Consider the following 16,622-nt stretch of genomic DNA (forward strand, 5'->3'; position numbering starts at 1 on the left):
CAATTATTACAGAATCCTATTCGTTCACTCGTGGTTGAGCTCAGCGGTCCAAAGGCGCATATCTTTGCGGTTCTGCACAGACGTGTGTAAGCCCAACGCCCCGCGCGCCTTGAACGCCCTGTTGTTATTCAGCCCGGAGGCGGGCTGGGGGTTGCAAGGCTTGGGACGCAGGTCGCGGCGCGGGTTGTTCGTCCAGTGAGGCAGCACGTGAGCGTGAGCACCGTGCATCTGCTAGGGTGGACCGTGGGGCTGAATGGATCCAGAACGTCTGCTCGCTCTCGGTATGATGATGATGATGATGATGTCTTGCCAGAGCCCTAAGTACCTTACATAGTGCTAAGTATGTCTAATACAATCAGGGACGGCGGTTATCCCGCGTTCGGTTGTCGACATTTGGTCACGGGGCCACAGCCTGAGCTAGTAGTGGGGGTGCAGGCCCTGCAGGCGGCCGCGTTCTGAACACCGGAGCGCGAGTCGAGGAAAGAGTCCGTAACAGAGTCCCCGAACGTCCAAAGAGCGCATCTCAAGGCCACAAACTCTCACCGTTCAACCCAACCGGGTGCTCTTCTTGGTCGCCTATGAGGGATTCACGGGCCGGCTTGAGGATGGGACGGGGCCCCAACCGGCGCTGTTGAGGCGCGCGGAGCCCTAGCCTTGCGAGGAGAGGAGGCGCCCGCACGCCCACGAGGGAGCGCGCAGGCACCTGCGGCCGCACCGAGGCGGACGCGAGGGTGGAGGAGCCCCAGCCATGAGGCCAGGGCGTGGTGGTGGTGCCGCAGGCGCTAGGCCGTGCGGGTGCCCGCGGGGTGCAGGCTGGGGTGACCGAGAAGAGCCCAGGCCGTGGAGCCCAGGCGGAGGGTGGGAGGCCGCATGCGAGGGAAGTCGTGCGGTGAGGGTGGGGGCAGCTCTTGGTGGGCGGCGAGCGGCGACGCGGGGGGCCAGCGTGCGCCCGGCGGAAGGCCAAGAGGGGGTGGTGGAGAGCCCGGGTGGGCGAGCGAGGACGGCGTAGGCGACCTGGCGTGGTGTGGTGGCAGGAGCTCACTGGGAGCCCCGGATGAGCGAGAGGATGGGCCCGTCGAGGGCCCGGTGGTGCGGTGTCGGCTGAGGCAAGGGCCGACGTCGGGACCACCACCGTCGGGAAAGGACAGTGGGGGGAGGGCGATAGGCAGTCCGGGGGAATGCGATGGGGAGGGGGTGTACCTGGTCTGCAGTGAATGGGGCGAGATGGTGGTGGTCGAGGGGAGAGAGAGGCCTGTGCTCGCTCTCGGTAGACGCATGCACCGCACCCTTCTCACTGCACCCTCTGCGCCCACTCTCAATACAGCGGCTCCCTTCATCCGGTCTATTCTCTCCCCCCGAGTCGTCTGCCACTGCTGGTATCCACATGCCGACGTCAACTCCTCCTCGTGACCGGCTCTAGAGCGCGCCCGCGGGGAAGCCTGTGGAGTCTCCACCCTTCTTGTTCTCGACCACCTCCTCCGAGCTTGAGCTTGTTGGAAATGGGTGTCCTCCGTTCGTCCGTTGGTCTCTACGACCGTGAGTAGCGGTCCGTAGCCACCGCACTTGCCTGCTCAAGACAATTTCACAGATGTGGCCGGGTACATTTCTCCGGCAAGTGATCTTGCTCGGCGGGCACTGTCGATTTCCGAGCGGTGCTCATCGCCTACAATAGCAGCAGTTGCCTCTCGTCGCCCACGGGCCGGCCGCCCTGACCGGCGTCCCCTCGGTGAACACAGAGGCTGGAGAAGGTGCGTCAGCCGTTGCGTCCGGCGCATCATGTGGTGAAGAGGACGATCGCACGCCCGCCGCCGCAGAGTGGAGAAGCAGCCATCGCCCCTCATGCACCGTTGCACATGCTCTCTTCGGAGCTTGCTGCCGTAGTCGTTCGGCTGCCTCAGAACGTCGAGGCATAGACGGCCAAGCTCTGAGACGGATGGATAAAAGCCGGATGGTGCGAGAAGACGACGACACTGACTCGCTCTCTCCGGCGCGCCTCACCCGAACATGCTCCTTGGACGCGTAGTGGGCCAGGTGGCCTTGCTGAGCACGACGCTCTCTGCGGCCCTCGCCGCGCCATCGGGATTCCCAAGCACTGGCAACGGGCTATGGTACACCTCGCAGGGCACCGCAGACACCGAGTTCTGGTCTGAAGAATGGCTACCTGTGGGGAACGGCTACCTGGCAGGTGAGCGTCTGGCCGTTCGTTTGCTGCAGACGGGGGCGCTGACGACGGTTCGCAGCGATGCTTATGGGCGGCTCGGCCACGGAAGTAACGCAGCTGAACATCGAGTCCTTGTGGTCCGGCGGCCCGTTCCAGAACAGCGTACGTCATCGTTCGTGTTCCATCCGGCCCGGTCATCGGCGCTGGCATTCGTTTTCCGCCGCTAACTATTCTGCTCTTCAGAGCTACAATGGCGGTAACAAGCGGCCGGACGAGGCGGCGCAGATGGCGGCCGACCTCGCCGGCATCCGCCAGTCCATCTTCGACAGCTCAGACGGCACCATCGGCAGTACGTTGGTCGCGCTGTTGCTCGAGCATGAGACTGAATGTCCTGACGTTGTTACAGGTACCGAATCACTGGCCACGACGCCCACCAATTACGGTATGCACGCACTCTTTATTGACAGCGCGGGCGGCTGATCCTGCTGGCTGAAGGCTCGTACGCCGGCGCGGGCTACCTCTTCTCCACCCTCGACCTTGCTGGTGACGTGACCGACTTCTTCCGCTGGCTCGACCTGGATGCCGCCGTCCATCGCACCTCGTGGACACAGGCTAACTCGTCCTTCTTCCGGTGCGCTGCCCCTTCCCTCCCCCGCTCACTTGTTCATCCCTCCCAGAGAGACGTTTTGCTCCCACCCGATCCAAGCCTGCCTCCAGCACGTCAACACCACCGATGGCAGCACCCTCCCCGCCACCACCTTCGCCTACTCCCTCAACCCCGAGTCTGGCATGCCCATCCCCGCAGTCTCATGCTTCGACAACTCCACTCTCCAGGTCACTGGCACTGCTGGCAGCCCAGGCATGATGTTCGAGCTCCTCGCCCGCGTCGATGCAACCGGCCAGGGCGCGTCCGTCGTCTGCACTCCCTCTGGCACCAACGCGACCATCACTGTCACCGCTGCAACCGCTGCAACGATCACTTGGGTCGGCGGTACCGACTACGACATGGACGCCGGCGACGCCGCCCATAATTTCTCTTTCAAAGGCCCCGACCCCCACGATGCCCTCGTCTCCCTCATCGGCCCCGCCACCGCCCAGGATGGCGGCTACGACGCCGTCGTGCAAGCCCACATCAACGACTATGCCAACTTCATGAATACCTTCCAGCTCGACCTGGGGCAGACGCCTGACCTCACGACCCCCACCGACCAGCTCAAGAGCGCATACCAGACTGACGTTGGAAGCCCGTACCTGGAGTGGCTCACTTTCAACCTCGGTCGGTACTTGCTCGCCGGCAGCGGGCGGGGTACGCTCCCTGCTAACCTCCAAGGCAAGTGGGGCAAGGATTCGAGCAACCCTTGGGGCGCAGGTAAGCACCATGGGCTTGATACGCTGTTCTTCCGCTGAGATGACTTTATAGATTACCGTGAGTTGTCGTTCTCTGCATGAACACGAGTCCTTTCTCAAGCGTCCGCGAAGACGCAAACATCAACCTCCAGATGAACTACTGGTTTGCGGAGTTGACTGGCATGGACGTCGCTGGTCCTCTCTTTAATTACATCGAGGTAAATGCGGTTTAAACACGCCGCTTCATCACTAACCTTTTTATTCGACAGAAAACATGGGTACCGCGTGGAGAATACACTGCTCAAGTGTTGTACAACACCTCCGAAGGCTTTGTCGTCCACGATGAGGTAAGATTTCGTTACTTCCTTCCTTTTACCTAGAAGACGTCTAATGGTCTTTTACCTCAGCTGAACGTACGTTGCCGCTTTAGTCACCATTAACCGTACAATCAATGATAGTATGATTACTAGACGTTCGGCCACACAGGAATGAAGACAGGAGGTTCCTCCTACGCCGATTACACCGGTGTGTAATCACCATAATATAACGGGGATAACTTTCTGATCACCCATTAGGTGCGAACGCGTGGATGGTAAAACATCTTCCTCCAGATCTGTCATACCGCCATTGAACGAGTTTACCACAGATGCTTCACGTTTGGGATCACTACAGCTTTGCCAGCGGTGACAATGAGTGGTTCCGGACTCAAGGCTATCCACTCCTCAAGGTACGTTGCATCTCTTCTGCCTCCCAACTTCGTGGTCCCTAATGGCACAACGTAGTCAACCGCACTATTCCACCTGAACAATCTCTTCCCTGATCTGCGCTTCAACGACTCCACCCTTATTGTCAACCCCTGCAATTCTCCTGAACAGTCCACGATCACCATGGGTAAATAGCCCGCCCCAGGTCAATTGAAGCAGGATAGCTGATGAAAATCCTCGAAGGTTGCTCGCATGCCCAACAGCTCCTCTGGATGCTCTTCAACGCGATCGAGAAAGGGTTCAATGCATCTGGCGACACCGACACCGACTTCCTCAATCGTTAGTGCTTGCTACGGCTCCAAGGTGGTCTGTACTCACCCATCCATCCTTGCAGGCGTTATATCTGTGCGCGACCAGATGGACAAGGGCATCCACATCGGGTCTTGGGGCCAGCTCCAAGGTGCGTCTCTTGCCCACCCTCATCCGCACTCTGACGAACGGCTTCTTATATCTCCTTTCACGTAGAGTGGAAGGTCGACCTAGACTCCCCGACCGACACCCACCGTCACCTCTCGCACCTCATCGGCCTTTACCCCGGCTACTCCGTGTTCAACTACAACGCTACGCATCAAGCAAGCCCCACCGCTAACTACACCAACGACGAGGTCATTGCTGCAGTGACCACGAGCCTGATCCACCGCGGGGACGGCACCGGGCCCGACGCAGACTCGGGCTGGGAGAAGGTGTGGCGTGCGGCGTGCTGGGCGCAGCTCAAGAACTCGACCATGTTCTATCACGAGCTCACGGTGCGTCCCTGTCCACATTCTCCTCACGGATCCCATGGGAGACTGACACGGTGTGTGTGTGACAGTACGCGCTCGAGCGCAACTTCGGCGGGAACCTCTTCAGCTTGTACAACCCCGGCTCGCCCGACATCTTCCAGATCGACGCCAACTTCGGCTTCGCCGCCGCGCTCCTCGTACGTCCTTGCCCTCCCCCATACTTTCTATCGCCCGCTCGCCGCTCACGCCCCCTCCTGCGCAGAACGGCCTCGTCTCCACCCCGGACGTCGCGTCGTGGGACGACGAGCTGACGATCTACCTCCTGCCCCTAAGCCCGGTGCCCTGGGAGTCCGGTTCGTTCACGAACGCGCACGTCCGGCTCGGGCTCGCCTTCGAGGTCTCCTGGACGGACCACGGGCAGTCGCTGAAGACGGCGACGCTCACCGCCGGCGCGAACACGCCCGCGGGTCAACGCGTGCGCGTCATGCATGGCGGCCAGGTCCTCCGGCAGCTCGAGGTGCAGCCCCGGATGAAGGTCGCGCTCGTGTGAGGGGCGGACGGACGGACGGATGGATGGAAGGAAGTTGGAATATTGAATGTACCATTAGCATGACCGCTTGAGAATGGAGTGCACGGAGCTTCAGAAAAGCTTGCGTTGTGATACAAACATACATAGGATCGATTACAACCGCTCCCTCCCCGGCAGTCTTTGCGCCGAGACCCCACAGGTTCCTCGCCTAGTGCGGCGCGCCTTGGGACATTAAGATTGCGCTAGAGACACGATCGATGACTATCAGCGGGGACCATTCGACGACATTTTGGTAGCGCAGACACTCACCGTAAGCTTCAAGCCTCACGCGTGCTCGGTCCAAACGCTCGGACGCATCCCGAAGCCTGACCCAGGCCCAAGTGAAGGCTTCGAGGTCGGCGTCTTTGTCAGAGAGCCCAATGCCGTCGATGGCGAGCCGGCACTGCAGGTCTCGTATACCCCTCTTCGAGCTTGCCGCATTGGTTCTGAATATGGGCGTAGGTGGGGAAATGCTTGTCCACATACGGCCCTCGCGAGAATTTTCATCGTGTCCTCCAGGCGGGCCATCCTTTCCTCGACTGCCAAGTTACCGTCGTCGGCCGCAGCGTCGCCTTTTCGAGCCCGGGGGTACGTCGCCGGGCACAAGATTGAGTTCGTCACCCGTGCGCGCTGAGGTTCTCCTCGCTCGCAAGTTAACCAATAATCTATCTGCGGATTCTATTATCCGAGTGCGTCACTACAAGTACAAGGAGTGTCGTGTGTAAAGACGTGGGGCGTGTCACAGCGAAAGCAGACGGACGAGTGGGACCTTGTGCTTCAGATACCGCTGAGGGGCATGTCCATCTCCGCCGCCATGGCCGCGGCGTTGAGGGTGAGCGGGACATCGGCGAGCCAGCGGGAGATGAGGTCGAGCGACGCCTCGGGCTGGTCGAAGGGGACCATGTGGCTGTTGCGAGAGAAGACGATGGGTCAGAATGTGAATGTCAGGGATTGCGACGGCAAGCGGACGCACCCAGCAGCGTGGACCTGCACGTAGGTGACGTTGCCCGCGGTGAAACCATCGCCACCAGCGGAGCGGACCCAGCCAGAGAAGCCGCCCTTGCTGAGCGTCACCCAGGGCTGCTTGGTGGTCTTGACGAACTCGGTCTGGAACTTGGACTCGAGGGACTCCAGCCAACGCTCGTTGCCCTACGATTATACTCTGTGAGTAACCGCCTTCCGGTGACACAAGTAGCGGAAGATACGCACGACGTAGTTGCAAGCCATGTCCGCGTCGCCGGCGTAGATGAGCAGACGGATGCCGCTCTCAACGAGCTCAGGGAGGAGCTTGGCGCGGTTGCGTGCACCGTCGCCCTGGAGTGCGAACGCCTGGTTGACCTCCATGTTGCAGGACGCGAAGTCGAGTGCGGGGTTCACGCCGAGCGCCTTCTTCGTCGCAGGCAAGTTCATCCATGTGTCGATCCACTGCAACTCCTTGTAGCACAGGTCACCGTCCTTGGAGCGGTCGCACGAGCGGCGGACGTCGTAGATGTTCCGGCCGGTCTCTGCGGTCGTGGGGGCGCGCCACTCGCATCAGAAGAGCGCGCGGGAAGTGAGCGGGAGAGGACGGGGTACTCACGGACGATGGGGCCCATGAGCTGGCTGTTGCAGTACATGAGCGCGGGGACACAGGTGAACTTGGAGTCGAAGTTGTAGCACGCCTTCATGAGGCGCTGGCAGGTGGGGACCTTGGTGCGCAGCGCCTGGCACTGCGGGCCGTCGGGGTCGTCGTACACGGGGAACTCGCCGTCGCAGGCGGCGTCGGGCACGCTCGCCATCTGCACGAGCGGGTCGGTGATCCCGTTCCCGATCATGATCGAGGCGAGGTTGATGTGCACGAGCCCGGGCGCAGCGCCGGCGGGAGACTTTGCGAGCGCGAGGTTGTTGTGGTGCACGGCGGAGGCAATCGCGGGCGCGTACATGCCGCCGTAGGACTCGGCGGCGATGTGGAAGGACGTCCTCTGGAACTTGGGGAAGCGGGCGAGGAAGAGCTCGAGGAAGGCGTAAACGTCCTCGGCGGCGACGGGGGACGTGTTCACGGAAGTGCTGCCCTCGGCGTACGAGTAGCCGACGTTGACGGGCTGGTCGAGGAAGATGACGTTCGCGGACTCGGTCCACGAGTGGGGGTTGTGGGTGACGTTCTTGCCGTCGGTGCCGATCCTGCACGGACCGAGCTCGAAGAGCAGACCGGTGGTGGAGGAGCAACCGGGGCCGCCGTTGAGCCAGAGGACGAGGGGAGCGTCCTCGGGCTGGTTGCGGGCCTCGAAGAACCAGAAGAAGAGGTGCTTGTCGTCTGCAATGTCGAGATAGCCGGACGCCTGCTTTACAGAGGAGTCGCAGAGCGTGGGCTCGGTCATGCGGAGAGAGTGCTCGCCAAAGGCAGGGTGGGAGACAAGCTCATCTGCACGCCAAGTGGTGGTTGGACACGGCACGCATACTCGGACGAGATAAGACTCACAAGTTATGTCGTGCTGCTTCATGAACTCCTTGCCCTGGTCGACCCAGCGCATGATGGTCTGTTCGCCCTTGTAGATGCTCTGAGCGGCATGCTTCAAGTCCTTGGTGGCGCGGGAGAGGTCGCCGAGGAAGACCTGATCGCCGGCAGGGATGGCGAGAGCCGTAGCCGCAAGGAGAAGGGGGAGGAGGGTGGTCGCCAACGCGCGCATGGTGGTGGTGGTCGTCGCGTTGAACGGGGAGTGCGCTGTTGCCCGTGGGCTGGTGCCGCAGCTCGAGACGTGGTCGCCCAAAGCGGGTAGTTGCTGAGGTAAGCGCAATGACTGCTGGGAACGACGTCACTGGCGGGCGGTGCCTCTCGACTCGTCTTCCTCTGACCCTCAGCCTCCACACCGCCCCTGCCGAGGCCAGACGTGCACACGGAGGCGGGGTCCCGCTCATATCGACGGGCAGGACGGGATTCTAGCCCACCAGGCATCGCCGTGGGCCAAATACGAACAATATTCAAGGCTTGCCACCATGCATGGTGGCTGGTGCCAAGTGAGGCCCAGGCTTCAAAGCTTCACGCATGCTCTCTGCCTTGGATGTTTTCTGCGTAAAACATTCATACCGTCATTCACTAGCACTTGTGGTCGCACGCCGTCTCCACTCCCGTGATAGGCACAGGTACGCTTCCATGTCCTCGTCCGCCCTTGTTGCTCAGAACTCACCGGAGCTACAGCTGCCCCGTTCGCTTCGATTCCTCCGCCGCACTGGTTTGTCTGCGAAACCGATGTCCAACCTCGCACGTTGATGCCTCCTCCTCGGTCGATCAATCCCGGCCCCTATCCCCAGAGTCACGGGTGGATTCATGTCGCGGACAGTTCCTGAATATCAGCTCGAATCTCTCCATACTCCATGTCACTACTGAGCGCCCTGCAGTATTATAAATGCCTCCGCCATTCTACCCATCCCGCCAGACCCCGCTCCACCACAACCGCTGTCTACCCCCGCTTCTCCCCACACCAATTCACCCTCATGGATAGCTACGGCAGCGATAACGCTTACGGCAGTGGCCGCGACCGCGACAACGACACCGAGGGCTCCACAAACCGCTCGAACGAGTACGGCGCCTCCCGCGACAATGACTTCGGAAACAGGAGCAACTCAGACTCGTACGCGGGCTCCAAAGACACCTACGGGTCCGGCGGGAACAGCGACAACGACCGCACAGGCTCTCGCCGCAACGAGAGTGACAGCTCCGGCTCGCGCAACGACAACGACTCCTACGGCTCCTCCCGCAACGACAACGATTCGTACGGATCCTCCCGCAACGACAACGACTCCTACGGGTCCTCTCGCAATGAGGACTCTTACGGCTCCTCTCGCAATGAGGACTCTTACGGCTCCTCTCGCAACGAGAACTCTTACGGGTCCTCCCGCAATGAGGACGCCTATGGCTCCGGTCGCAACAACGACTCATCTTCTCACGACAACGACTCATCCTCTCGCAACAACGACTCATCTTCTCGCGATAACGACTCGTACGGGTCGTCGCGCACGAACGCCCCAACCGGGACCGTGGGGAACTCGAGCTCCTCCGACTCGTACGGCTCCTCGCGCAACGAGGACCGCTCCGACTCGGACTCGTACAGCAAGACGCAGTACGGCGCGGGCTCGACTGGGGGCGGGGACTGGCTCGAGAAGGGCGTGTCGTACGCGGCTGGGAAGGCTGGTATGAACATCGTAAGCGTCTGCGTATCCTCGCCTTGTCTGCCCTTGATGTTGAACATCGTCTGCAGGACAACGAAACTGCGGGCAAGATCTCCCGTGGTCTGGAAAGCTTCGTCGGTGCGCATAGACTTCGTTACACTCTCTGATCCGAGCTGACATGTTCCACAGGCCGCAACTGAAGAGAATGGTGCGGAGATGGAATGGGTATATTGTCAATGTACAATGTAGCTGGATATAACGGGCGTCTTTGTACTACTCACCAAGGAAATCTCTACCCACTTGTGTATTCGTGCCTTCGTCCTTGCGCGCTTAAATTGCGCTCCTCCAGTTCGGAAGCTCTGTGGTAGGGTTCTCGATTAGGAGCACCGTCCGACCGGGCTTCTAATTGAACAGCCGAGCGCTGACACACGGGGTTTTTTGTGTCGTGCCCGAAGAGGGAATTCTCGATCGTCGAGGGAGGCCGGTGCGCGAGCGACATGCCACCGGAAGTGGGCCACCACGGGCGCTGTGGCCGAGTGTCACAATACTCTCCGTGGACCTTTTGTTGTCTGTAGGGGTCTGAAACCAGCGGGATGCTTTAAAGACCACCTGCGCGTGAATCGCGAAGGAAATTGAAGTCGTTTCCTGCCCTCCCTTCCGCGCCCGTCCAACTACGCGGCTGCATCCCCATGCAATACATCTCCAACCACCCTTACAAGACTTTCAAGCAAGGCATTTGTCTGCAAAAACGCCGCTCTCCAGCATCACGCGTCCTCATATCAGCACACCAATAGCCGTGAATGCGCTGTGCAGGGATCGATTGACGGAGGGGGTGGTCAGCGACAGGTGAGTTCCAATTCTCCGCATCCTCCCCCACGTTTCCCTAGCCACCAAGCCACCACACTCCATCGACCCATCGACGACGACGACGACATGCGACATCAACATTGGATGTATCGCATGTCGGTAAACCTCATCGTCGACGATCACACGACCAGCCGCCGGGAAGGGAGTTGAGGGGATGGTTGACACGCATCGACGAACTCGGGCAGGAGATGAGAACACGAGAGCATCGATAACATCAGATCGCAGAACAGGATGTGCTACAAAGCAAGTACAGCTTCCATCGTCGTCATATCATCCATTCCCTTCCAATTCCTTCGAATCGTCGAGCGTCGTAACGTCGCCTAGCGCGGCGGCGCGTGGGTATCGCAGGCAGCTAGTTGAAGCGCACCGGGGTCAGCGCGGTGGTCAGCGCGGGAGGAAGGGGAGGTCTCACCGGATGTGCGCATTGCTGTCGCCCGCATCAGTACATCTCTTCTCCCTCGGTGGTGGCAGGCGTGGTCGTCGCGCCGGCGTCCTGGTTGTTCTGGCTCTTGAGGTGGAGCTCGTCGAGCACGACGCGACGCTTGGGGCGGCGGATGGGGGCGGCGGGGAGGGGGTAGTTCCCGAAAGACTCGTTCTCGGAGTCCCTCGACACTTTGCGGGACTTCGCGACGCGCGCGCGGCGCTGGGTGGAGGAGGGGGAGATCGCAGCAGGCATGGTGATATCTTCTAGAAGTTGTTGAAGGGTATAGTGCAAGGTTGAGTGGGGGCGTCAAGAAAAGTGGTCGCGGGTCGCGGTGGGGATGGTGGGAGTTGGGATGAAGGAGCGGTGCCCCAGCACGCCGCCGTTTTTGTGCAGCGCAAGACGCCCACCGGGCCCCCAGCCGAGGCCGCGACTTTCCCGCTTGCTGCACTCTCCTCCGCCTGCCGGGCCGAGGTAAAAGTCCGCAGCCGCGCGGGGGCTGTCCTGGCAACGAGGGATACGCGGACGGGGACAAAGGAGAATGTGCTCGCTTGGATGCCTGCCACACCCCCATGACGGGGGACGTCAGCGCAAAAGGTACCGCAGGAGGACCGAGGCACCGGACGCGGGGACTTACCGTGGTGCGTGGCGAACCTAAGGTCTTTGTCGAGCCGTTGGCCATGATGCCTGAGGCCCCCACCATCTCAGAAGAAACGGCGACGACCGGCGTACCACAAGATGTTCCCAAAGCCGAACCCAATGGTGGAAGGGGCACTTGTGTGGCTTCGAGTGGCGGTATGCGGGTGGGTAGCTTTCCGTCTGGGCTTGCAGGGGCTACGCAAAACGCAGTCTGGCACCCATTGGGCACTTCGCTGCTGCTCAGCCTGTGGAATGAGGTCGCGGTTTTGGCGGGGACTGTCATCGCTGTACATCCACCGTAAGTGTGTTCCTTCGTGAATGATAGGCGGTACCGACGTACTAGAAGCATGGTAGGAGTCACATATCCACGCCGACAGGCATGCGCGACATCCTGAGCGTACTCGGACATGTCAAAACGTAGCCTTGGTTTGGGAAGGCCTTAGCGTCACCTCAGACGGGCCAGATAATCACATCTGGTCCATCGCCAGGCAGCGCTATTCCCCCTGTGATGTTTTGTGAGTGGGTTCTGAAGAACAGGAAAGAGGTGCAACTATGAAGGCCAACCTGTATCCAACGTGTATAGCACAAAAGCAGGTTGCGTATTCGTTTGCGCGACCCTGGGTCCACCTCTGCTTATACTTTCCATTTATGCGCACAATATGGGATTATGAAAATCGATGGCCGCCTCGCTCACGTCCACTTGCCTGGATGCGCTGCGCACGCCTCCAGGACAATGACGTGTTCAAATATTGCACAGCCACAGTACCGCACAGCCTCGAGGGAGTGTTCTCACAAACTGATTTCTTGCGGCTTCGCATCTAGTTTGGTGGAGCACCCACAGTGAACAGACCGGACCATTCTGTTCCAATCGTCAGCTGGAGTTTAGAACAGCGAAAGCCAGACAATTAAAACACATACCTTCAAAGGGATTCACGAGTCACATAACACACCCGTCTTCGATGCAAGGAGTGCTCCAGAAGCATAAAGCGGATGCTTCGGTACCATAGTACTTACGAAGCACGTCTCGCAGGACCGGTGTTCACTGTTGAATATGCGAGGCCGGAAACGGAGAAAATTTTGGAGGACATCGCATCGGAACCTGGCTGCCATGGGAAGCAGAGCTTGAGCCCCGGCAGACTGGGCACGAAGATGTGGCGTTTGTGCGACGGGTCGGGGGGTGCGACGACGGCGGCTCTTACTCCTTTCGCTTCGCTGGCAATCTGCTCAGATTTAGCGCCAGCCACAGCCAAGCCACACGCTGGTGATGTACAGTAGCACGCCGGCGTCTGGGATTCCAAATACGGCCGAGTGAGGTCCCGAGCAGCTTTGAAACCGTTTTTATTTCCCTTTCGATCGCTCCGTCTCATGCCTCCATCAAACACACGCCGCTTGAGCGAACATATATGTGTGTGTATTAGGATCCGGCCAGTTCGACCACCCGCAGCCCGCACGTTCACCGCCTGAACCCCTCGGTACGATCAAAGTCCGCGAACGGATCGCCCTCCCCCATGTGTCCGTCGACGACGGCCCAGTCGGCCCCACGCGCATCGCGTACGTCGACCCAGAGCTGTCCCGACGGCTGCTCATCGTCGACGACGATCCCTCCCTCATCCCCATCCGTGTCGTGTCGCCCGCCGCAGGCCCAGGCGGTGCGAGCAGTATGCCCTTCTCGTCGTCTGACCCGGCGCCCGGCGCGCCCGGCGCGCCCATGCAGCCAGCGGTGAAGCTGCTGCGCGGGGTGGAGGTGTTCACGGTGGAGGCCATGTAGGTAGGGGGCGGGCCTGGAGGAGCGTCGTATTTGGGCTGTCTGGAGAGAGAGGGGGTGAAAGGAATCGTATGGCCGGTTGTATGCGTCGACGACTGATGAGATCTTGAGGTTGCACGGCCGTCACACAGACAGTGTGCGGAGCTACCTTGCGGATGGCTTACGCAGGCGCTGCAGGCAAGTCCTTTCCTTTCGGACCATGCAAGGCGAACTCGACGGGTGGCAGTGTTCAAGCTGGACGTACTGGTCTGCACGACTTGGCAGGCGATGTGCCATGCTGTCGATGATGAGCGGACGTCGAGCGCACAGGAAATCTGCGCAAGGTTACTCAGGCTGCCAAAGTGAGAAAACCCTCCGATCCCAATGAAAGCGAGCTTGGTAGCGGAGTCCGAACACAGGCGGAGGAGCACAGGTGGGCTACGTGGAGCTTTTTAAGACGTGGATATAACCGTTGGTGATGGATGTAGACTCACTGTTTGATCTCCTTCTGTAGGAATAATTGGATATGATGGCTTCCTACTAAATTTTCATATCGCGAAGCATTCGGGGCCTGGGATGAAACAGCGTCCAGTAGGTGTTGATCGTTGGCATTACAGCTTTGAGCTTTGGAGGCAGGATCCTCGTCCGCCTCGAAATGGTGTGAGCCAGAGAGAGTTCAACGTTCATGATGCAGCGACATGCATGATGCGTCCGAGAGCCTAGAGGTCACAGACAAGCCTCGCGACAAGCGACTGAAGTTCGGATCAGATGTCTGACCATCAGCATCACCGGCAGATTCCGATTGGCTGCTCGAGACGAGAGCGGCAAGCGCCCACTGCTTGCCTGGCCCCGTCTCGATGCCCTCTGTGTTCCAAACCATCATTTCAAACCCTTCTCTAATATGTCCGTTCTCAGCTGCGCATCCTTGAAATAAGGGTGACGGACCACATCGAAGCCCACCCAGGTTGTTCAAGCGTGCGTGGGGGTAACTTTGTGGTCACGGTCACGACTCATACCCGTACCCAGACCTAACAATCGCCCAGTCCTTCTCCCCTACCCAAGTCGCGAGGTACGGATCTGCTCTGAATGTCGCAAAAAGTCGATTTAGTGATTACATAATCATAGATGTGGCTTCTTAGCACGGATCGCGCCGAGTTACGGTTCTTCAACGGCCCACTCGACGTATCCGAAGGCTTCGCCATCCTTTCGCACAGATGGGACGACCACGAGCAAACCTTCGAGGATGTTCAAGCCCTCCGTCTTCAATGCAAAGCAGACGGCACCAACCCCCGCAAGCTCGTCTGCACGAAGATCCGCGAAAGCTGCAAGCTGGCGGAGAAGCACGGTCACAAGTGGCTGTGGATCGACACCTGCTGCATCGACAAGCGGAGCAGCGTCGAGTTATCCGAGGCGGTCAACTCCATGTTCCGGTACTATTCTCTTTCGAACATTTGCTATGCCTATCTCCGCGACGTCCCTGCCAGGTCTGACGAGGGCTGGGAGCTCAAATTCAAGCAGAGCGTGTGGCACGACCGCGCGTGGACCCTCCAAGAGCTCATCGCACCCAAACTCCTCCTCTTCGTCTCTTCCAAGTGGACCAGTCTCGGGACCAAGGCGGAGCACGCAGAGCTCATCAATAGCATCACAACGGTTCCCGCAGAAGTCCTGTGCCTGGAGCAAGATATCTCGGAGATCAGCATCTACGATCGCATGGTGTGGGCCGCAGCACGCCGTGCAACCAAGGTGGAAGATGAAGCCTACAGCTTGATGGGTATATTCGGGATCAACATGCCGATTCTGTATGGAGAAGGCCAGCATGCGTTCTACCGTTTACAGGAGGAGATCATGAAGACCTCAACCGACACGTCCCTGTTCGCCTGGGGAGGATGGAATAACTTCAGGACCCCTACAGCTTCAAGATCGCCATCCCCGCAGGCGGAGTCAGCAGGACCGGATTACTGCTCGATACATGAGGACTCTGGCCACTATCTTCTCGCCCCATCTCCTATCGTTTTCAACGCGCGTAGACCCGGAATTCGGTTCCATGTAAGAATCACTTTCACTTTTTCAGCTGAACGAACGGTTAAATTGACACTATTCTGTTCAGGTTGGCTCCGGTACTGGCAACATGTCGATTGATCCGCCCAGAGAGGACGATCATGTAGAAGAGCGTGTTGGCGCACCAGTATTCACCGTCACTCCGTATGGGGTACGCGCCCGCATCCCCGTCATCGAGACCGAGACGGACATCGTCGCCATCCTGTTCTGCACCCACGAGGCCAAGCCTCTCGGTCTGAACCTCGTCCCCTGCCGCCGGCCCAATGTCGATCCGTCTCGCCCGTTGTATCACTGCGGGGAACTCCGAGTCTCCTACGGCGGGAACCGTGTCCGCGACTTCCTCTCCGCCGACGAGACTCGGTTCCGTCCGCGGTGGCGCACCGTGTACATTTCCGGGAGCCCCCCGTTCCACGCACACAGCTTCCAGGACGCGACCCCGTCCCAGAAGGGCGTGCTGCAAGTCGAACACGCTCTCGCGGGTCTCAACGCGCGGACGGATGCCCCGTTTCGGATCGACGTGCGCGCGCTCGCGCGGCCCGAGGACCTTCTCAGCTGCCAGGCCGCGACCCCGACGCGATGTGGCTCCCCCGCGCCGTGCGCGCTCTTCTTCAACGGACACCAGTACAATCGTGCTGCCCCCGTGGCGTATGAAGACGAGGCTACCAAAGGGCAGATCTTCGCGCAGCTAGTGAAGATCATCACGCGTCCGTGCACCAACTTCGTCCTCGCGCTTGGAGTGTGCGCCGTGCCGGGCTCCGCGGGAGAACATTGGGCGCGCGTGCGTGTGCTGGACGAGGAAAATGCGGTGAACTACGACGACGCGGTGGCCGTGTGCCAGGCGGAGGCGCAGGTGGCGCACGCGTGCCCGGGGGACCACGTCGCGAGCTGGCTGCAGCCGGAGCTACCAGTGTTCGCGATGCCCGCAGGGCGGTACGATGCGACGAGGGACGTGACTACGAAGTTGCTGATCACCGTGCGCATCTCCTTTTCGGTCTGCCCGATCAACGAAAGCGGGAAGACGCTGGTGCCGCATGTGGATGGAGAGGTGGTCGAGGTGCTGGATGAGGGATCGGAGACAGAGGACCACTGTGTCCACGCGTAGCTCTCTCCCATCGTACCCAATAGATCGGCCTCGGGATTGACATGATGCGGTTGGCCGGAAACGGCAAGCGCCCACTGCTTGCC

General features: G+C 60.1%; 3 protein-coding genes across 3 annotated transcripts; 2 read left to right on the forward strand and 1 right to left on the reverse strand.

Annotated features, from left to right (window-relative positions):
* Positions 1–2,004: 2,004 nt before the first annotated feature.
* Positions 2,005–5,544, forward strand: BXZ73DRAFT_98460 (Six-hairpin glycosidase-like protein; the record flags this gene model as incomplete). Its single annotated transcript, XM_048027694.1, has 19 exons — positions 2,005–2,185; positions 2,241–2,323; positions 2,405–2,510; positions 2,568–2,603; positions 2,657–2,792; positions 2,839–3,530; positions 3,582–3,587; positions 3,641–3,726; positions 3,778–3,855; positions 3,916–3,921; positions 3,979–4,033; positions 4,084–4,100; positions 4,155–4,235; positions 4,291–4,399; positions 4,456–4,551; positions 4,607–4,672; positions 4,738–5,018; positions 5,084–5,191; positions 5,257–5,544. 19 exons carry the CDS (start codon positions 2,005–2,007, stop codon positions 5,542–5,544), a joined length of 2,511 nt encoding a protein of 836 aa, XP_047880966.1.
* A 795-nt stretch (positions 5,545–6,339) lies between these two features.
* BXZ73DRAFT_88399 (carboxypeptidase C) lies at positions 6,340–8,228 on the reverse strand (the record flags this gene model as incomplete). The annotated part of the gene is made up of 5 exons (XM_048024931.1): positions 6,340–6,469; positions 6,536–6,711; positions 6,772–7,067; positions 7,142–7,963; positions 8,021–8,228. 5 exons carry the CDS (start codon positions 8,226–8,228, stop codon positions 6,340–6,342), a joined length of 1,632 nt encoding a protein of 543 aa, XP_047880967.1.
* A 6,276-nt stretch (positions 8,229–14,504) lies between these two features.
* BXZ73DRAFT_41976 (HET-domain-containing protein) lies at positions 14,505–15,518 on the forward strand (the record flags this gene model as incomplete). The annotated part of the gene is made up of 1 exon (XM_048018870.1): positions 14,505–15,518. The coding sequence occupies one exon, from the start codon at positions 14,505–14,507 to the stop codon at positions 15,516–15,518; it is 1,014 nt and encodes a 337-aa protein (XP_047880968.1).
* Positions 15,519–16,622: the final 1,104 nt, after the last annotated feature.

Source organism: Epithele typhae, assembly GCF_022376455.1.
Source record: "Epithele typhae strain CBS 203.58 chromosome Unknown BXZ73scaffold_7, whole genome shotgun sequence".
In the NCBI taxonomy this organism is placed as follows: Eukaryota; Fungi; Basidiomycota; class Agaricomycetes; order Polyporales; family Epitheliaceae; genus Epithele; species Epithele typhae.